The sequence below is a fragment of the Carcharodon carcharias genome, chromosome 1 (assembly GCF_017639515.1).
Source record: "Carcharodon carcharias isolate sCarCar2 chromosome 1, sCarCar2.pri, whole genome shotgun sequence".
NCBI classification, from domain to species: domain Eukaryota; kingdom Metazoa; phylum Chordata; class Chondrichthyes; order Lamniformes; family Lamnidae; genus Carcharodon; species Carcharodon carcharias.
The window spans coordinates 149,260,942-149,278,747 of record NC_054467.1 but is presented as its reverse complement, the minus strand read 5'-3'; the positions used below and the strand labels follow the sequence as shown (position 1 = coordinate 149,278,747).

Genomic DNA, 17,806 nt, shown 5'->3' with positions numbered 1-17,806 from the left:
CATAATATGCTGGACAACTCGGGGTGGACAGGAAGGCAGTGTGCTCGCCACCTATTTTATATGTCCACTTTGCTGCTAAGGGTGTATTTAATGCCAATCCCTATTTGCTTATGAGAAGCTGGTTTATTAAGGATGGGCCATAAATCTTAACCTAGCCAATGACACCCATCCACATCACACAAACAAATAAAAAATGCAATTGCTGCTCACCTAACAACATGAAGTCATGATTGTAGTCATAATTTCCTATGCATGTGTTATCTGTGTTAATACATGTAAGATATGGCTTCAGTAATAATACAGCAGTGAATTACTGCACGAGTCTGAAATACCTGCAATTAATTTTTATGAATTATGAGGGTGCTTTTACAGTTGAACTTAAACTCAGTAAGAAACTGAACCTGGAACATGGTCTATCCCATTATATTTTAAGAGCCAAAAATGTTTATTTTAAAAGGCTATATATTGAATTTCTTGTTTTTTTTTAGTTTAGAATGAAGATCCTCCTTTTGATTACTGGAATCCTCCTTGCAGTCCAAGGTAAACAGATACAATTTATCACCCATATTGGGACATTAGTTGTGCTAGCATGACACTGGGATACCCACTTACTACGACTGGTTAAAGGGAACTCCTAAAATTTGGGAAAAAAACACTTTAAATTTGCTTTCTCATCGAGTCAAAGACTGTTAAGGGCAAGGACTTATTATCAATTTCAATCTAACTGTGAGAAAGATGCTGGTACAATCCATGAAAGATGAGTACGTTATTAATCTGACCCAATATTACCTTGTGTTTGTTTTATGCAATAAAATGCAGCCAAATTAGAAGTTCCTCATTTGTCTGTAAATTTGTCCCCATCAAAGGGTGGACAACGACATTTTCCTTTACTGAATAAAATCCAGTTGATAAATCTCCTCTTGTAGATCACAGAACAAGATCCCGACATTACAAAGGCAGTAATGAAAGAATAACACTGATTATTAATTATGTCTAACTGATAATCCTGTTTCTTATATTTTATAGTAAAAATGCTTTAACCTCTTTGGATGACCTCTAATAAACTATATTTCTCCCTAAATACCTTCTCCCTCAAAAATAAAACAAAAAAATCAGACAGCAGATTTCCTGGGAAAATAATATAATTAGAATGTGATGAACAACTAAGGCACCAACAGGAAGATAAAGCTTTATGAACATTGGCGTTCTCAACTATGGTGGAACCAGCATCAGTCAAGAGACATGGCTGAAATGTTTGAAAATGCCATTAGTCAAAAGTGAGCTATCAAACTTCATCTGCAGACAGGCTCTGTGAAGTTCAAATTCCTAGGCCTAGCAGCTAAAAGGGGAAATTGTTTGTTCCTCCATGTCCATGTTTATTCACTCTTCAGCTGTACATTTGTGCTTCACTAAGTGCTCTCTTACTTAACTTGCTAAGTGACCCCATATGTATGTACTTGCCATTGAACCTGGCTTGTCTTTTCCATTACAAATTGCCTTTTTAAATCCCTCTTACTTGCCCACTCTACCTTTACCTCCACCAACTTGCGTGAGGAGCTAATGGACTACTTTGTCACTAAGATTGAGACATTCTGATCAACTGCCACTGCTGAATCCATCCCTTTCACTGGCCCACCAAGCCAAACTTCCCTTTAAATGCTCCTCTGCCGTAGCACTCAACTCGTATCTTTCTCTAGGTTTGTTCCTATCTCCCCCCATTCTCTTTCTGAGCTCATTGTGTCCATGGGATCCACCTCCTGCTCCCTCAAACCTATTCCCACTAAACTGCTGAATACCCAACTTCCTTTCCTGGCACCCATGTGAGGTGATATTGTTAATGGTTCATAGTCCTCAGATATTGTCCTCATCTCCTTCAAATCTGCCATCATCTCCCCCCTCCTCAAAAAGCTTACCCTTGACACCTTACAAATAATCACACCATCTTGAACCTTCTTTTCCCTTACAAAGCCCTTGAATATGTTGTCGCCTTCCAAATCCGAGCATATTTTTCCTGAAACTTCATGTTTGAATCCTTCCTGCCAAATGGCCCTTATCAAAGTCACAAATTACATCATTATTTTGGGGCTGTCTGCAACCTTTGACAACCTTTGACACCATACTCCTCCAACATCTCTGCTTTGTTATCCATTTGGGTGAGACTGCACTCACTATTCCATTCTTATTCACCCAGTCACAGCCAAAGAATCAGCTGCAACAACTTTGCTTTCTGCTCCTGCACCATCACCTCTGGTGTCTCATAAATATCTCTCTTTGATCCCTTCCTATTTCTCAGCCACATGCTGCCCCTCGGTGACACTGTCAGTTTGCGGTGTCAGGTTCCATGTATATGTTAATGACACTCAGCTCCAATTTACCACCACTTCTTTTGATCACTCCAATCTCTCTGACTTCTCACACAGCCTGTCCATCCAGAACTGGTTGAGCAGAAACTTCCTTCAATTAAATATTGGGAAGAGCGCAGAAATTATCTTCGGATGCCGCCAAAACTCCGATCCCTGTCCACCGATTCCATCTCTTTCCAGGGTTGTTGTCTGAACCTGGATCAGACAATGACACCTTAGTGTCATATTTGACCATGAGATGAGTTTCAGATCATATAACTGCTTCACCATTAAGACTGCTTACTTACACCTCCATAATAATCCCCATGTCAGCCCTTACCTAAGCTCATCTGCTGCTGAAGCCTTCATCCATGACTTCCTTACCTGTAGTCTTGATTCTTTTAATACTCCCCTAGCAGCCCCCCTACCTCCACCCCGCCATCTACCAACATCTGTAAACATGAAGCTATCCAAAACTCTGCTGCCCGTATCCTACCTCACACCAAGTCCAATGTACCCATTGCCTCTGTGCTCTGTGACCAACATTGGCTCCTGATCTGACAGTACCTCGATTTTAAAATTCTCATCCTTGTTTTTAGGTCCTTCCATTGATTTTCCCCTCCCTACCTCTAAGCCCCAGAACCCTCTGATATCTCTCTGCTTCCCCAATTCTGTCCTCTTGTGCATCCCCTATTTTAATCGCTCCAGCTACTCTTGGGCCCCAAGCTCTGGAATTCTCTCCCTAAACATCCCTGCCTCCCTACCTCCATCTCCTTCTTTAAGATGCCCCTAAAAACCTATCTCTTTGGCCAAACTTTGGCTTTGTGTTCATTTTTGTTTGATAATATTCCTGTGAAGCGCCTTGGGACTTTTTACTATGTTTCTTCTACATAAATGCAAGTTGTTGTTCGGAAAGAGGAATATGACAGATGAGCCAGCTTATGTGAGTCTTTGAACATACAGTTTGCAATTATCCTGGGCAGAATTTGACGCTCCCCAGTGGGTGGATTTGCAGGTGGGGTGGGGTGGGGGGGCACCATAAGATGCCATTGGTATCTTTTCTGGCACCTATCAGCTGACCTTGTCCCTGCTGCAATATTACAAGCTCCAGACAGCCCTGCATATCCCCTCCCCTCTTGCCCTATCCACCCAGCTGCCAATCTCTTCTTGCCTCCCAGGCCGGGGCCTGCTAGCCTAACCCTGGTGATACCCATTCCCCTCAAGCCCCCAGTTTTTGAGTACTGGATGCAGTTCCAACAGTGGCCACTGCTCCTTGTGGCACTGCTGGACAGTTAAACCACATCCCCCTCGATGGCCCCAGTCTGCCTCCTACCAGCTGCAGGCCTACAAGCCTCTAATTGCCTAACTGCAGCTTCAGCCAAAGACCACCCTGTACAGGGATTTCCTCCACCCACGATAGTCGACTGGCTGCTTTTTTTGATTTTTATTTCAATTTTTAAGGAAGTTGGTGAGAGGGGACCTCCACATTGAATTGTCCTCTCAGTTACTTACCCTTTACTGCAGTCTGTTGCGCCTCTCAATCTGGAAAGCCTCTGATTGCCCCCATCTAGCTTCGAAAAATCATCTGCTACCCTTAATTAGACAGGAAATCTATCTTCATGCCAAGTAAGGGGGTGGCATTTCCATAAAAATCCTAGGTCTGTGACTATCCCCCCCCCGCCACCCCCACAACCCTCCCCCCCATCATGCCCCAGGGGCAGGTTCAGCATCTGGATCAGTCCTGACCTCTGTTTCCTGCTCCTGAAGCAAAAATTCAGCGCATGCAGTCGGGAGGGAGTGGCCCGTGGAGTACTCAACATTGACCCCGGACCCCATGAAGTCTCATGGCATCAGGTCAAGGAAGCCCCCTGATGATTACACCTTCCATCCTCTCTCAGCTGATGAATCAGTACTCCTCCATGTTGAATACCATTTTGGAAGAAGCAGTGAGGGTAGCAAGGGAACAGAATGTAGTTTGAGTTGGAGACTTCAATGTCCATCATCCAGGGCTCCGTAGCACCACTACTAATCATTCTGGCTGAGTCATGAAGGACATATCTTCCAGACTAGGCTTGTGGCAGGTGGTGAAAGAGACAATATGAGGGAAAAATATGCTGGACCTTGTCCTCAGCAATTCACCTGTTGCAGTTGCATCAGTTTAAGAAAGTATTGATAAGTGTGACAGCCACACAGTACTTGTGGAGACAAGATCCCATCTTTACATTGAGGACACCCTTTACCATTTTATGGGATAGATTCAGAACAATTGCACAGCTCAAAACTGGGCATTCATGGGCCACCTTCCACCATCAACAACCGGAGAATTGAATGTCACCACAATCAGTAACCCCATGGCCCAGTATATCCCTCACTTTATTATTATCATGCAGTCAAGGGGTCAACCCTGGTTCAATGAAGAGTGTGGGAAAGTATGCCAGGAACAACAGCAGGAGTGCCTGAAACTGAGGCGCCAACCTGATGAAGCTACCACACAAGACGATATGCATGCTAAACAGCATGTCATAGACAAAACTAAATATTCCCACAACTAATGGATCACATAAAAGCTCTGCATTCCTGTCACATCCAATCATGAATAGTGGTGGGAAATTAATTCAGTGTCAACCACAGTTCATTTAGTGAAACTTTCACCTTGGAGTCATAATGTTGTGGGTTCAAGTCAGATGCCAGGACTTGAGCACAAAAATCAAGGCTGATGCTCCAATGCAGCACTTAGGGGGTGCTGCATTGCTTGAGTACTGATGGAGTGCTGCAGGACACTACCCAGCAAAACTCCACAGAGATGTCCCGGGGCTGATTTGATTGGCCTTCAACAACCTCAACCATTTTCCATTGTGTTAGGAATTACTCCAGCTAATGGAGGGTTTTCCTCCTGATTCCCCATTGACTTCAATTTTGCTAGGACTCCTTGATGCTCTTCTGATGTCACTCAGCTCCAGACTTCATTACAGCCTTCCAAAAATGGTCAAAAGAGTTGAATTCCAAAGGCGAGGTGCGAGTGACAGCCCTTGACATCAAGGCAGCATTTGACTCAGAGTGGCATCAAGGATCCCTAGAAAAATTGAAGTCAGTGGGAATTGGGGAAAATTTTCCACTGGTTTGGAGTCATACCTAGCACAAAGGAAGACATTTGTGGTTGTTGGAGGCCAATCATCTCAGTCCCACGACATTGCTGCAGGAGTTCCGTAGGGCAGTGTTCTAGACCAACCATCTTCAGTTGCTTCATCACTGATCTTCCTTCTATCATAAGGTCAGAAATGGAAATGTTTGCTGATGATTGCACAGCATAAAGTTTTATTCACAAATCCTCAGCTACTGAAGCAGTCTGTTTGTATATGCAACAAGACCAGGACAATAATAAAGCTTGGGCTGATAAGTGACAAGTAAAGTTTAATATATAAGTACCAGGTAATGACCATCACCAACAAGAGAGAATCTAACCATTCCCCTTTGATATTCAATGACATGATCATTGCTGAATCCCCAACAACAGCATCCTGGGTGGTATCATTGACCAGAAACTGAAGTGGACCAGCCATATAAATACTGTGGCTACAAGAGCAGTTCAGAGGCTGGGGATTCTGTGGAGAGCAACACACCTCCTGATTCCTCAGAGCCTTTTCAGCTTCTACAAGGCAAAAGTCAGGAGTGTGATGAAATACTCCCCACTTGACTGGATGAGTGCAGCTCCCACAACACTCAAGAAGTTTGACTCCATCCAGGACAAAGCATAATTTGATCGACACAGCATCCACCAAATAAACATCCACTCCCTCTACCATCAATGCGCAATGGCAATAGTGCGTTCTAGATACAAATGCACTGCAGCAACTCACAAGTCTCCTTCAGCAGCACCTTACAGACCTGTGACCCAAAAGGACAAGGGCATCAAGCACATGGGAACACCGTCACCTGCAAGTTTCCTCATCATCCTGACTTGGAAATCTATCACCGTTTCTTCACTATCACTGGTTCAATATCCTGGAACTCCCTTTCTTACAACACAGTGGGTGTACCTACACCACATGGACTGCAGTGGTTCAAGAAAGTGGCTCACCACTACCTTCCCAAGGGCAATTAGGGATGGTTAACATCCAGAGGTGTCCACATCTTGTGAATGAATCAATAAGAATTAAACTTCCCAATACTGAAACCTCTAGCTAGAAGAATGTATAGAACACCATCATCAATAGAGTTTACAATCATCAAGATGCTAGGTGTCTTTTGGGATGACTAGACATCACTAATAAATTGTCTGTTGTTCCTGTAGTGAAGGCAGGTCAGTGTTCAACTGTTCCTATAATGGAGCAGACTGAGAGTTCAGTGGTGCCGGAGGACTGCAGAATTGCAAATGTGGGAGATGTATAAACCCAGCAACTGCAGGTCACTCAGCCTAGCATCTATGATGGGGAAAAACTTAGAGACAATCATCTGGGACAAAATTAACTGGCACTTGGAAAATGAGTTAACTAATGACAGCCAGCAAGGATTTGTTAATGGCAAGTCATATTTGATTAAGCTGATTGGTTTATTTGATGAAGTAACGGAGAGTGTTTATGAAGATAGTGGGGTTGATGTTCTTTATGTGTACTTTCGAAAGGTGTTTGATGAAGCACAACGTAATAGACTTTATAGCAAAATCGAAACTGATAAGATTAAAGTGACATTGTGGGTATAACATTTTCTATGGAATAGAAGGTAGGATGTAGTGGTGAATAGTTGTTTTTCAAACTGGAGGGAAGTACACAGTGGTGCCTCTCTTAGAGTTGGTAGTAGGACTTTTTGATATATTTTAATTACCTAGATGTGGGTATACAGGACAAAAAAGTTGTGAAGTGATGTATTCTTGGAGGAAGAATGAGGAGAGGCAATATAAACTAAACCCCACAGTTTTAAAAGGAATGCAGGAACACAGGACCTTGGGGTATACATGCACAAACCTACAAAGATTAGGATCTGGAATGCATTGTCTGAAGGGGTGGTGGAAGCAGATTCAATAAGAGCTTCCAAAAGAGATTTAGATAAATACTCAAAGGGGAAAAATTTGTAAGGCGATGGGGAAAGGGCAGGGGAATAAGGCTAACTGGATAACTCATTCAAAGTGCTGACACAAGTGTCCTGAATGGCCTCCTACTGTATGATTCCATGATTTTCATATTCATCTGTCCTCCTCATTTCTCATAGGCTGCCCACCGATTATAAAGCGTTCTGGCTGGTCAACACGGGCTTCTAGTTGCACCCATAATCTGTCGAATTCTCTTAAATATGCTGTGATTCACCATACTGATGGCAATCGCTGCTTCAGCATGTCGGCGTGTAAGAGGCAACTGCAGAATATCCAATCTTACCATATGGATGAACGTGGCTGGTGCGATATTGGCTACAAGTAGGTCTCTGTGAGGAAATTCACAACTTTGTTTCTTTTTGTCATTCCAGAAAATGTCAATGGCTTCATTTTATTGCAGTAACTTGGGATGATCTTCTTCTGCTAGACCTACAGTAATGGTCTCCGTGAACATCTAAGCCCCGATTTAGAAAAACAGAAATCTCAGTGCTTTGTTTGCCCATGGTACAGGAGCACCTATTCTGCTGGTGGGGAAGACCAGCTTCATTAAATGTACAGAAGCAAGCACCTTTCCCCAATTCCCATAGGTGCCGCCGATTGATAACATGTACAAGGAGGCAGGCTTTGATTTGGCTGTGATTGGTTGGGATGTACAAGATTGGGTAAAGCAGCAGCTCTTAAAAAGTTGCTGCTTGCCATTACAGGGAAGCAATAACTCTTTTTGTAAGTAAACCTGACTATATAAAGAGTTTCATTGAGTGTTTGAATAGTAGATAGGTTAAAGTCAGGCAGCGTGATATGACAAAGGTAGTGTTGAGGAGATAAGGAATGAAAGACTCAGCAGAGTCAGTGGGAATCTACTGTACTTTCAGGCAGAGGATTTATTGGGTCAGCATGGAGCACAATGGAAGAATTGAAAGTGTAGCAAATTGCATTCTGAATGATTTCCAGGCTTTGACTGTCCAGGTGGGCCTGGACAAGTGTGCCAGAAGGCGATTTAGATGAGGGTTTGGAGTTAGGCAGAGAGAAAGCTCAGATGTCACTACATAGTTTCTATTTAGGAAGGCTTTTGTATGGGAAGCTTTTTGTTTGCTATCTTACTTTCATATTCCTTCTTAGCTTCTATAGAATTATTGAATGGTTATACCACAGATAGCTCGACAAGTCCACACTGGCTATTTGCAAGAGCAAATCCACTAGTCCCGCCCCCCTGCCCTTCCCCTTGGCTATGGAATTTCTTTTGCTTCAAGTGCTTATCCTAGTACTGACCCCTGGGGAACCCCACTGCACCCCTTAGATTCTAATCCCATTTTGCAGCACCAGGTCCATAGCCTTGCAGATTACAGCATTTCAGGTGCAGATCCAGGCATCTTGTAAATGAATTGAGGGTTTCTTCCTTAACCACCAACCTGGGAAGTGAATTCCAGACACCTACCACCCTCTGGATATCAAAGGTTTTCCTTATATTCCCTCTAATCCTTCTACCAATCACGTTAAATCTGTGTCCCCTGGTAATTGACTTCTCTGCGAGGGGAAATAAGTTTTACTTGTCTACGTCTACTCTATCCAAGCCCCTCATAATTTTGTATAGAAAAGTAGAGAAGGTGATAGTGTAAGGGTATTGTTGCTGGATTAGTAATCCAGAGACCCAGGGTAATGCTCTGGGGACCAACGTTCGAACCCCACCATGGCAGATGGTGGAATTTGAATTCAATAAAATCTGAAACCATTGTTGTAAAAACCCATCTGGTTCACTAATGCCCTTTAGGAAAGGAAATCTACCATCCTTACTGGTCTCGCCTACATGTGACTCCAGACCTACATGTGACTCCAGAGGTTGACTCTTGAAATGGCCTAGCAAGCTGGGATTGACCGAGGCACCAGAAACGACAGTGGTAATCACAGACCTGTCGACCTTACAAAGTCCTCGTTACTAACATCTGGGGACTAGTGCCAAAATTGGGAGAGCTGTCTACAGACTAGTCAAGCAACAGCCTGACATAGTCATCCTCATGGAATCACACCTTACAGATAATGTCCCAGACTCAGCAGAGGTGGTGGTACAGTGGTATACAGTCATGAGGGAGTTGCCTTGGGAGTCACCAACATTGACTCATGGCATCATGGTCAAGGATTAACATGTACTGCCCTCCCTCAGCTGATGAACCTCCATGAACATCACTTGGAAAAAGCACTGAGGGTGGCAAGTGTGCAGAATGTACGAAATCCCAGCTTCACATTGAGGATAGCCTCCAGCATGCCAAATTTCGAACAGACCTAGCAAGTGAAGACTGAGGCGCTGTGGCCCATCAGCAGCTGCAGCAGAATTGTACTCAAACGCAATCTGCAACAATCTTCAGCCAGAAGTGCTGAGTGGATGATCCATCTTGGCCTCCTCCGGAGGTCCCCAGCATCACAGATGCCAGTCTTTAGCTAATTCGAATCACTTCATGTCGTATCAAGAAACAGCTGAAGGCACTGGATACTGCAAAGGCTATGGGCCCTGATAATATTCTGACAATAGTACTGAAGACTTGTGCTCCAGAACTTGCTGCGCCCCTGGCCAAGCTGTTCCAGTACAGCTACAACGCTGGTATCTACTCAGCTATGTGGAAAATTGCCCAGGTATGTCCTGTACACAAAAAGCAGGACAAATCCAACCTGGCCAATTACCGCCCCATCAGTCTACTCTCGATCATCAGTAAAGTAATGGAAGGGATCATCAACAGTGCTATCAAGCAGCACTTGCTTAGCAATAACCTGCTCATTGATGCCCAGTTTGGGTTCCATCAGGGCCACTCAGCTCCTGACCTCATTACAGCCTTGGTTCAAACATGGACAATAGAGCTGAACTCCCGAGGTGAAGTGAGAGTGACTTGACATCAAGCCTGCATTTGACCGAATGTGGCCTTAAGAAGCCCCAGCAAAACTGGAGTTAATGGGAATCAGGGAAAACTCTCTGCTAGTTGGAGTCATACCTAGCACAAAGGAAGGTGGTTGTTGGAGGTCAGTCATCTCAGCTCCAGGACATTACTGCAGGAGTTCCTCAGGGTAGTGTCCTCAGTCCAACCATCTTCGGCTGCTTCGTCGATGACCTTCCTTCCATCATAATGTCAGAAGTGGGAATGTTCGCTGATGATTGCACAATGTTCAGCACCGTTTCCGACTCCTCAGATACTGAAGCAGTCCATGTCCGAGTGCAGCAAGGCCTAGACAGTATACAGTCTTGGGCTGACAGGTGGCAAGTAAGATGTGCGCCACACAAATGTCAGGCAATGACCATCTCCAACAAGAGAGAATCTAATCATCGTCCCTTGATGTTCAAAGGCATTACCATCACTGAATTCCCCACTATCAACATCCTGGGAGTTACCATTGACCAGAAACTGAACTGGACTAGCCATATCAATACTATGGCTACAAGAACAGGTCAGAGGCTGAGAATCCTGCAATGATTAACTCACCTCCTGACTCTCCAAAGCCTGTCCACCATCTACAAGGCACAAGTCAGCAGTGTGATGGAACACTCCCCACTTGCCTGGATGAGTGCAGCTCCCACAACACTGAAGAAGCTGGACACCATCCAGGACAAAGCAGCCCACTTGATTGGCACCAAATCCACAAACATTCACTCCCTTCACCACCGACACACAGCAGCAGTGTGTACCACCTACTGTGGAAATTCACCAAGGCTTCTTATACAGCACCTCCAAATCCACGACCAATACCATCTAGAAGGACAAGGGCAGCAGATTGATGGGGACACCACCATCTGGAAGCTCCCCTCCAAGTAACTCACCATCTTGACTTGAAAATATATTGCTGTTCCTTCACTGTCGCTGGGTCAAAATCCTGGAACTCCGTCCCTAACAGCACTGTGGGTGTACCTACACCGCATGGACTTCAGCGGTTCAAGAAGGCAGCTCATCACCACCTTCTCAAGGGCAACTAGGGATGAGCAATAAATGCTGGCTCAGGCAGCAAAGCCCACATCCCATGAATAAAATGAATAGGAGCAGGAATAGGTCATTCGGCCCTGCGAGCCTGCTCCACCATTCAATATGACATCCTTGCTCCTGTACTCAAGTCCTCTTGCAATGTAGTCAATGTACCATTTGCTTTCTTAATGTACATAAATACAAATTCTTCTTTACATTGTGTTCCTTATTAATATCCACCTAAATGAAACAGCCCATTATTTATAATTTTGCAGCTCCTGCATGCTTGCTTTCAGTGCTTGGTGTACAAGGACACCCAGCTGCCTTTGTACATCAACATTTCCCAATCTATCACCATTTAAAAAAAACTCTGCCGTTCTGTTATTTCTACTGAAGTGGATAACATCACATTTATCCACGTTATACAGCATCTGCCATGTATTTGCCCACTCACTCAACCTGTTTAAATCATCTTGAAGCCTCTTAACACCCTCCTCATCACTCACATTCCCACCAAGTTTCATGTCATCAGCAGACTTGGAAATATCACATTTGGTTCCTTAATCCAAATCATTGACATATATTGTGAATATCAGGGCCCAAGCACTGATCCCTCTGGTACCCCACTTGTTACTGCCTGCCACTCCAAAAAAGACCCATTTATTCCTAATATCTGTTTCCTGCCTGCTAACCACTTTTCAATCCATGCCAATATATTACCCCCAATCCAATTTTACACACTATTCTGGGCAGAATTTTACCGTCGGTGATTTGGGGGCGGGGCCCGCTCGCCGATGCTTAAAATGACGTGGGATGACATTGGGCGGAACCCCCGACGTCATCCTGCCCCATTTAAATATTCAGGAAGGCGGTAGCGCAGCAAAATCAGCTGTGCACCTGCCGACCTGTCAATGGCCAATTGAGGCCATTGACAGGATCAGTTAAACAATTAAAGGACCTGCCTGTCCAACCTTAACGTTGGTGGGCAGGCCAAGAGCCCCAGCAGCAAACAGATAAAACATGAAACCTCATCCACCGGCGGGATGAGGTTCCATGTAGGGTTTTAAAATGTTTAATAAAGTTATTATGTAAATTATGAACATGTTCCATCTCATGTGACATTGTCACATGAAGGGGACATGTTAGGGAAATTTTTCTTTCCATTTTTCATATTTTTCAAAGTGCAGCACTTAGCCTCAGGGAGATGTGTGCTCTTTCATGCGCATGCATGAAAGAGTGCACTTTCGCTTTTGGGGAACCCCATCCCCACCCCGTATGCACAGGAAGCGCATAGCGCTTCCTGCCGGACGTCACGTAAAGGCCCGCCCACGTAAAATCGCGGCAGGGCCCGCTTCTCCGGCGGAGATCAGTTCCCCGCCTGCCGGAGATTGGGTCAGGCCGGACAGGCAGAAAATTCTGCCCCTTATGTGGGACTTTATCAAAAGCTTTCTGAAAATCCAAATGCACCACACCACTGGTTCTCCCTTATCTATTCTGCTAGTTATTTCTTCAAGAAACTCCAGTAGGTTGTCAAATATGATTTCCCTTTCATAAATCCGTGTTGACTTTGTCTAATCCCCTTGATATTTTCTAACTGTCCTTTTATTGCAACCTTTATAATAGAAAGTAGCATTTTCCTTACTACTGACGTTGGGCTAACCAACCTGTAATTTGCTGTCTTCTCCCACCCTCCTTTCTTAAAAAGTGGGGTTACATTTGCCACCCTCCAATCTGCTGGGACTGTACACCTCAATCAAGTCACCTCTCAGCCTCCTCTGTTCTAAGGAAAATGACCCTAGCCTACATAATCTTTCCTCATAGCTGCAAGATTCCAGCCCTGGCAACATTCTTGTAAATCTCTTCTGTACTCTCTCCAGAGCAATTATGTGGTGTTAATTTTTCAATCTTATTCAATCTTATTAAGTGGCAACACTTAAGGACTATGATATTGTAGGTTATTTTCAATTTCACTGTCTGGACATTCAACAGCTGAAAAAGAGAATGCCCCCACATGTTGTAGAACTCATCTAAATGCATTCTTTTGAGATCACAAATTAATAATACTGTAAAAGAAGGGTTTGCATCAAATGTATAATTAATGGACTATTTCATTTTGGTTGATATTAATAAGGGACACACAATGTAAAGAAGAATTTGTAGTTATGTACTGTCTTACAGAGCAAGTAAGAACATAAGAAATAGGAGCAGGAGTAGACGATACAGCCCCTTGAGTCTGCTCTGCTATTCAAAACGATGATGGCCGATCTTCAACTTCAACTCCAACTTCCCGCCTGCATCCCATTTCCCTAGATTCCCTGGCTGATCACAAATATGTCATCTCAGCTTCAAATAATGATGCAGCATCCACAAGCTCCTAGAGTAAAGAATTCCAAAGATTCACAACTATTTGAATAAAGAAATTTCTCTTCATCTTAGTCCTAAATGATTGGCCCCTTTATCCTGAGACTGTTTCCCCATATTTTAGATTCTCCAGCCAGGGCAAACAATCTCCGTGTCTATCCTGTCAAACCACTTCAGAATCTTGTATGTTTCAATGAGATCACCTCTCGTTCTTCTAAAATTCTGAGAGTATAGGCCCAATTTGCACAGACTCTCATCCCAGGAAACAATTTAGTGAATCTTGGCTGTACCATCTCCAAGGCAATATATCCTTCCTTAAATATAGAGGCCAAAACTGCACACGGCACTCCAAGTATGGTCTCACCAAATTCCAATTGTAACAAGACCTGTCTATCCTGGTACTCAAATCCTCTTGTAATATAAGCCAACATGCTATTTGCCTTTCTAATTGCTTGCTATATGTGCATGCTAATTTTCTGTGTTCCTTATAAGAGTGCACCAATATCCATCTGAACATCAACATTTAGATGTTTCAAGCCTTTTTAAAAATATTGTACTTCTCTATTCTTACAACTGAAGTGAATAACCTTACACTTCCCACATGAATTACTTTTGAAACTACTGATATTCCATAGGCAGAGGCAGCAGTCAGAAAAGCAACTGAGATAAATGATCATTTATTCTATTTTGGTGATATTTCTTGGGTGATAAATGTTCACTCAGGCAGCTTTTCTTTGAATATTGCCGTTTTCATTTCAAAGTATATTCTCCTTATTTTCTTTCAATGGATGGAATCTTCTGTTCTTGGCGGTAGGCTCGCTCGCCGTGTGAAGAAATGGTGAGAGAACTGAGCTGACTCTGAGGAGGAAGGTCCACCATATCTTCTGCCCATCAGGCAGTTAAGTGGAAGGTGGTAGGCCTTCATTCAGATTGAGGACCCTGGAAGGCAACCTCCCATCTGCCAAGAGCTGCCAGCCAATCAGACGCCAGCAGCTCTTTAACTCGGCAGTGCCATAGAGGAGGCCGTGGCTGATTCCAGAACAAAACCCTCTGGAGTACCAGGATTGCAGAGTGACCCAGGCAAAAGATAAGTGCTGTTGGTTGGGGGGCGTGGTGGGGGGGTTCCCGTGGGTTGGGGGTCATGGGGTGGGGGTCGTGGGCAGAAGAGGGCAAGGGGGTTGGCAGCAAGAGCAGTGGGGTGGATGTCAGCAGCCAACTGCTCCCCCTGGCCCCATGTCCATGCCCTCGATTATGCACAGATTAGTGCAGGTTGAGGGACCACTACCCCCCACCCCCATCCAGCTGACATGCAGCTCACGCAGTTTAACCAGTCATGCAGGTTGAGTGTCAGCAGGTACACCTGGAGCTGGGAAGATTACAGCGGAAGTGGGAAGAGGCCCTTAAGTGGTCATTAATTTGTCACTTAAGGGACTCAAGTGGAAGTGGGCCTTTTCCACCCAGAATTTATTTCCACTGGAGGCGGGAAGGCATTGGGTATCAGTACTGATGCCAAATTCTCAGGCCTGTTGCCCAGGGCAGAAGATTCCAGCCAATGTCTTTAGTTATTTGGAATCTTTTCCCTGCCAAGTAGCATAAGTGTTAAAGATTATTCTTAGTTGATTTGCAGAATAACATGATTTAAGAAATGTTCCATTATTTTCTTTAACCAATGTTTTCTAATTCTGCTCATCACATTTTTCTCATTTTTAAAGTTGGAAATGTACAGAATTATTTTTCAAAGGAAAAATATACTTTAAAAGAATCCATGTTTCCCTCTCATGTCATTACTTCAGTTTCCTCATTGGAGAAGATGGAAATATTTATGAAGGTCGAGGATGGACCAAAATGGGAGCCCAAACCCGTGGATACAACCAAATCAGCCTTGGCATAAGCATTATGGGAAACTTTACAAGTGAGTAAATATGTTTGAATATTTTGCCAAATAATTTGTGTTATATCAGTGAAAACACTGAATATGCTAAACCTTGATAAACTCTAATGAAATAAACCCTTATTCCTCACTAACGTCAAAATATCAATAACTTGTTCTGAATACCATACATCACAATCTTGGTTGATGTTTGTATTGTCAACCTAAAGCGTGTTTAAAATAAAAGCAAAGAATACTGCAGAACAAAGTGGGCAAGTAGGATGTGAGAGAGAAGGGTTGGTTATGATTCAGGTGTAACCATTCATTTCAACTCAGCAGTAAAGTAGTTAAACATTGCTTCAACAATGTTACAATGTCTGCCAGCTATAACATGATAAAATATTGCTACTTTATAGGGCAGGAATGTCTCACCTGTTGGTGCAGGAGGCCGGATACATATCTCAAAACCAATCAATATGCTGTGTATGATCACAAGATGTGAAAAATCCTTTGACAAACCTGCAAGAACCCCATCTGACATGGCAAAATGAAACACCCATGCGGAAAAATGTGCGTCATCCCATACACAAAATATTCAAATCTTGGCCACCTTTTCAGTGCCACTTGCAGCTTGAAAACTTGGGGACTTCGGTTCATTATCTTCCCTCACACTCCTTACCTCCCTGCAGTCTTTTGACATGGTCAGCCACACCATTTTCCCCCAATGGCTTTCCCCTGATGCTCAGCTCAGCTCAGTGGGTTTTTTTTCTCACTTTGTTCCATGCTTACCTATCTAACCCTAGCAACTCCAGAGTTATAAAGGTTTTTCTTCTTGTCCCACACTATTACATGCAGATGCCTTTAAGGATTTTTTTTTGGCCTTTGCATTTTTTCATCAACAACCCCCATCGGTGACACCATCTGTAGAAATGGGGTCAGCCTTCACATGTACATTGATGATGCATAGCTGTAACTACACCACCTCTCTCAACCTTTCCACTGCCTCCATGTTGTCGGATTACTTGTCCAACATTCAATGTTGGATGAACTGCAGTATTTTTTGTTTAAATGCTAGCCCCTGCCACAAACACTGCGCCTTCATCTCCATCCACTTGTCTCAGGGTGAACCAGACTATTTGCAGCATCAGAATCCTATTTAAACCCATGCTAAATTTCCAATCCCATATTCTCTCCATCACAAACTACCAACTTCAATGTCCATAAGATTTTCTGCCTCTGTCCAGCTGCTGCTGGAACCCTCATCTTGTCATTGTCACCTCCTGATTCAACTAATCTAATGCTTTTCTGGTTGGTCCCCCAACCTCCACCATTCATAAACCTCAGCTCATCCAAAACTCAGTTCTCCAACTCAACTCTGAGATACCAAATAATGGTGTGTGTGCCTTATCTGCTTCGTTGATTGGTACAAGGCATAAAGTCTAAAGGGGCCACTGCTGGCTGCTTAGAAAAAAAAACAAGCATAAGATGTTTTAGAAATTTCCATTACAGAAATCACTTGATTTTTCTCTCTGTTGCAACCAGTAAGGACCAGTTAGCTCAGGTGGTCAGAATGCAGGACATTAATGACGTAGGATCAGTCCCGGTGTGGGACCGGCTCTCTGCCCATTTATAATATCATAGCAAGACTGATAGAGATAGAAATGTGTGGAGAGGCATGTCCTTCTGACAATGAAGGACAGAACATGAAGAGAAATAGAGGACCAGTAAGGCTCTGTCTTGTAGCACAGCAACTTTAAGTGATTTTCATTTATTTCAGTTTTAATATAATTTGTGATTTAACTCAATTTTCTTTAAACACAAGTTGGGTTCTATTATAAAGTCTCTGAATGTTTGCAGGTGTTGCACCAAACAGCAAAGCACTGAATGCTGCCCAGAGTCTGATTCAATGTTCTGCTTTGAGAGGCTACCTGTCATCCAAATACACGTTGAAGGGCCACAGGCAACTGAGATCAACTGATTGTCCTGGAAATGCACTCTTCAAAGTCATACAGACATGGCCTAGGTGGGCCTAATAAATGCTGTTCACGCTTTGATTGCTGCTTCTTCAAATCTGCCAAGCTGATCATTGTGGTACTTCAGGAATATATATGCTTGGAATAAAGAAACCTGGAAAAATGCAAGGTTTCTGTGTTTGTATAACAGATTCTGCTCATATTAAAATCAATGATATGCCAAGCATCCTTTTAAA

The 17,806-nt window shown here is 43.5% G+C and overlaps 1 protein-coding gene across 1 annotated transcript in view; it reads left to right on the top strand.

The window, feature by feature from the left end:
* Nucleotides 1–17,806, top strand: part of LOC121285165 (peptidoglycan recognition protein 1-like) — a 24,349-nt gene extending 6,543 nt beyond the window's left edge. The window contains exons 2-5 of the mRNA XM_041201417.1: nucleotides 489–540; nucleotides 7,548–7,749; nucleotides 15,521–15,639; nucleotides 17,455–17,806. Coding sequence (XP_041057351.1) covers nucleotides 489–540; nucleotides 7,548–7,749; nucleotides 15,521–15,639; nucleotides 17,455–17,630 — 549 coding nt within the window. The 3' untranslated portion in view covers nucleotides 17,631–17,806. The remainder of the gene's footprint in view (nucleotides 1–488; nucleotides 541–7,547; nucleotides 7,750–15,520; nucleotides 15,640–17,454) is intronic.